Source organism: Mastomys coucha, chromosome X (assembly GCF_008632895.1).
Source record: "Mastomys coucha isolate ucsf_1 chromosome X, UCSF_Mcou_1, whole genome shotgun sequence".
Taxonomy (NCBI): domain Eukaryota; kingdom Metazoa; phylum Chordata; class Mammalia; order Rodentia; family Muridae; genus Mastomys; species Mastomys coucha.
In genome coordinates this window covers 132,022,038-132,026,286 of record NC_045030.1, presented here as the reverse complement: position 1 = coordinate 132,026,286, position 4,249 = coordinate 132,022,038, and the positions used below count along the sequence as shown (strand labels likewise).

Below are 4,249 nucleotides of genomic sequence, written 5' to 3'. Positions count from 1 at the left end.
ATGAAATACCCACATATGGTGAACAGAACTTTTCCAAGGAGCAACTGATGTCTCCCTGTAAAATAAACATGTATCACTGTGAAACTTCCACACAGTTTTGGGATTTTCTGAACAGATAAGATGTAAAAAAAGCAACAGAGAAACAGGCATTTCACAGCACTGATGGACCACAGGGAAGCAACCATGGAAAGCAATTAGGGAGAAATCATCAAAGCATATTTTCTCATATTTGATACTACTTTTGGGTCTCACAATCACAAGGGATAAACAAAGTCTTAATTTTTACACATTGTATACATCGTCCTTCATAATTGTACAAGGATTTTTCTGTAAGAACCATTTGTACAATTTCTGAATCAACTTTGATAAACAGTTAAGCAGTTGACCACTTCTCCCACCAGGTATAAGGTGGGAGAGGACACCAAATTAATTGTAAGTGACAAAAAGTCATGATCCACAATGAATCCTAGAGGAGGGATACATTCCATACAGCCATCAGGAGATAGGTTATTCACAACGATGTGCTGATATAGTGCAGTCTCAGTCTCTGTGTGAAGATGGGCAAGCTTAGTCGATCAAATATATTCTTTGAGACACCAGGAATAGAGATACTTCTGGGGGACCCTTGTGCATATGGTGGAGCATATTCTTTGTATGTACAGAATAGTTTATTTCACAACTATGCTGCAAATGAACAAGTCTGCAGTCACACTGCTCTACCACTAGTAAACTCAAATCACTGCTCTACATTTCTGAATAGTTGTTACTTCTCTTCAACTGCAGACAATTGCAGTCAATATATATTTAAGCTTAACTTGCAATGAGGCTGAAAATCAAGTAGGGCAATGCCCACATCTTCACATAAATCTTAGAGAAGATGACAAGAGTGTCTGGGGGAGAAAACACAATGTGCTTCTAAATGTGAAGTTTATGGAAACAATTAATTGTGCGTTTTAAGATGCATATTTTAAAGTTGAAAAATGTTTTAATGATACAGAAAGTCATAAGGTTCACTAAAAATCCTTTTTAAAGAGCTTAGAGCTGTCTATTCATTTGATGTAGAAATGCGCATAGTTTACCTACCTACCAGTTTGGCTACAGTTGATGTGCTGTCTATTAGAACTAAAAGCTGTTGTTACAAGCTGTTGGTTTAGTCTACAGGAGTTGTCCGTTATGTTGAAGAACATGTAAATGTTTCAATCATTTTCTCAACGGATCTTCCTAGACAGTCTTCCAATTGGCTGCCTCATTCTGTTTTGTTCCTGTACAATTCCCAGACGCTTTCAGTTACTTTATACAAGTTCTCTTTTCCCTTAAACCTTCATTCAGAATTTTTAAATTCAGTGGAATTTTTAAGTTCAGTCTTCCTTCCTTTCTTTCTTCCTTTCTTCCTTCCTTCCTTCCTTCCTTCCTTCCTTCCTTCCTTTCTTTCTTTCCTTCTTTCTTTCTTTTCTTCTTTCTTTCTTTCTTTCTTTCTTTCATTAATTCATCCATTTTCTTTTTTATGAAAAATACTGTTTAAATGATAAACTCCGAAATATGGGAAGTCCATATGGTGCCATAAAACTTACTTGAAAAGGACACAATTCAATTTTTTTCCAGAAAAAAATCAAATCTGTTCATTGTGACAAGGTGCCACACTACGAAAGCAAGACCTTTTATTCTCCTACTATTCTATAAATGTAAATAAAAATATTTAAGTACAAACATGACTGTTGTGCCTTTTTCTTCACATTTTCAGCACCTCAATGTTTTTTAGGTGTAATTAATTCTCAGTATAGCAGAAATTTCATATTCTCATATATTTGTTCCAAGGATTTGAGTTTTTTTTCCCACTACCAAATATCACTGGTGAAGCTAAGCTCTTTGGATGACAATGGCAGTAAGGGATTTTTCCTTGAAAATTCCTCAGTCTCTTTTAAGGCGTTATTAAGGGGTAGCTGTCCATTGAGTAGTGTCAGTGGTAAGTTACAGTAAGTGTGGTGGTTGCCTAAGGAGGGTACTGACAGGGTGTTGGCTGGCATCTCGTGTTTGTATCCTCTGCAACAGTGCCTCATTTGCATCGAATCCGAATGATGGAACTCAGGGAGATCAGCTTGCGATGGCACCATTGTGGCCGAGGTACTCGTCATGGCAATTGAAGGTATAGGCTGAAGTTCTCCAAACAGCCCCTGTTCTGCAGAGTCTAGAACATGGCAGTGGGACAGCATTTCTTTTTTCTTGATGGGCATTTCATACACTAAGTGCTTCCAAAACTTAGAATTTAATTTGCTGCTTTTGGGCCCCTTCCACTTGATCAGCGATAGAAGTTTGATGTTGTGCTTTAGTGATTCCACTTCCTGGCAATTCATCTTCCCTTTTAATTCTGTACACTCAATCAAAATCACTTTGATTTCTCCACTGACTAGCATGTTATGGAGTCTGCTTTCCAGTTCGAAAATACTCCATCCCCGTCTGAGGATATAGTCTGCAGTTAGCACGATAATAAGTCTTCTGCTCTGCTCAACACATCTTGTGAGATCTTCAATATATGCTATAAATCACAGAAAGAGAGAAAGAGTAAAACAAAGACATTGTCTCTAAAGCATTAGGCTTGCATTCTAGACCCAGGCTTTAAATAGAATACACTCAATTTTCTCTTTTGTATTGCATATTCAAAAAGCCCATTTTTGCAACAGTTAAGAAATCATAAACACCTGGGCAGATCCTTTTCGTAGCCTTATCATTACTTACAGTGTACTGATGACACACACTTTTGCTTCTTCCGAGTTCAGGCGTAGTTCAGCACTTTTGGTTTAGTTAATCACTTAACTCAAGGCAAACTTCCAGACTAGTTAGTTAGTAATGTTAAACGAACAGGTCACCAACCAGTTGATGAAAGGTGAACAGAAACCTCTTTCTAAGTAATTAATTTTCTTTTGAGTTTGGTGTGTTTCTTCTTTCCTTTCTGTGTTTTCTCTTTATAGTTTTTAGCTAACAAATAATCATGGTACACACGAACCCTATTTCAACTACTAAATATTATGGAAACTATGTGTGTGTGCTCCCAACATGAGAGATTGTGAGACAGATGGTGAGTGATCTCTTTTGGAATCACAGTTACCTGATTTAGCAGAATACCTTTTGTCATTTGCAACATTAGGACTAACATTGGCCTTCAAACTAATAGATAGGGAAGTGATTTGTGTTCATGAGTTAAGTAGGAACATTTTAACTGCTTTAACAATGAAGAATGAAGGTTGGAATTAGCAACGGGTCTAGAAGTGGTATACAATGCCTGGAAAGGGGGAAGAAGGCTAGATACTTATAAATTACTTTGTGTTGTAACTTAGAAAGTAAGGTGACTATGCTATGGCTTTCTTCATGATAGGACCTGACTCAATTACCTCTAGGTTTATTTATACCATACATTAATCCTTTAGAAATCACGCTTGTCACAGTCTCCTCTGCCATAAAGTAAAACCCATACACACGTGCATTGCTAACAGATGGAGACTTGGAAACAGGCGCTGCACCAGAAAGCAGTGTTTACTAAGCAGAGCTCAGGGCCCTGTCTAATGTACTAATGTTCTAGCAGAGGCAGTGCTTACAGAAGCATAGCAACAATTGTCACCTCGAATCTGGCCCAGGTTACTGATTGCTTTTGAGCGGTCACATTCAGCACATAGCATGGGGACATCAAACAGCTTGGTACAAGCCATTTGAAAAGAGAAACTTATTCCACAGATGCACATTTTTTCAGATGACCTTCTTTTTCCAGGATCATATGTTCACCACTTGGCAGCAGGAAAGCTTTCAAAAGCAACAATGAGCCACATTTCTATGCACTGTGCTGAGAAACAGCAACAAGAAGCAACAGGAAAAGAAAACCTCAAAAGAGATACATGGAATTGCCTGTTTAACAATTTCTGGTCAATTACTTTTAAACGGTTAATAGTTATTTAATTATATTAATAAATCTGTTCCAGTATATTGTCATGCAGTAGGTACATTTGACAGCATGTTAGAGAATGAGGCTACTCACTAAGTTGGGATGCAACTTTTCAATAATTTTAAGTGTTTTCCTTTATTGATTATCAATTCACAGGGAAAAGTTGGCAATGAAATCTCCAAAACCCCTACATCCAGGGGAGTTTGTCACCGAGAGATTTGATGAAACAAAATGGAAGGAAAGGTGGAAAGTTTCACTAGAGTGGAAAGACACTATCCCAATATATCAACAGCTCTGACTCTTCATTTTCTTCCTTCC

At 37.5% G+C, this 4,249-nt stretch overlaps 1 protein-coding gene across 2 annotated transcripts in view; it reads right to left on the bottom strand.

Moving 5' to 3' along the window:
- Positions 1-1,499: 1,499 nt before the first annotated feature.
- Il1rapl2 (interleukin 1 receptor accessory protein like 2) overlaps positions 1,500-4,249 on the bottom strand; it is a 1,196,863-nt gene continuing 1,194,113 nt past the window's right edge. The window contains exon 11 of one of the 2 annotated variants that reach the window (XM_031368558.1): positions 1,500-2,533. In XM_031368558.1, the coding sequence (XP_031224418.1) occupies positions 1,836-2,533 (698 nt within the window). In that variant the 3' untranslated portion in view covers positions 1,500-1,835. The remainder of the gene's footprint in view (positions 2,534-4,249) is intronic. The other variant, XM_031368568.1, reaches the window with a different exon arrangement.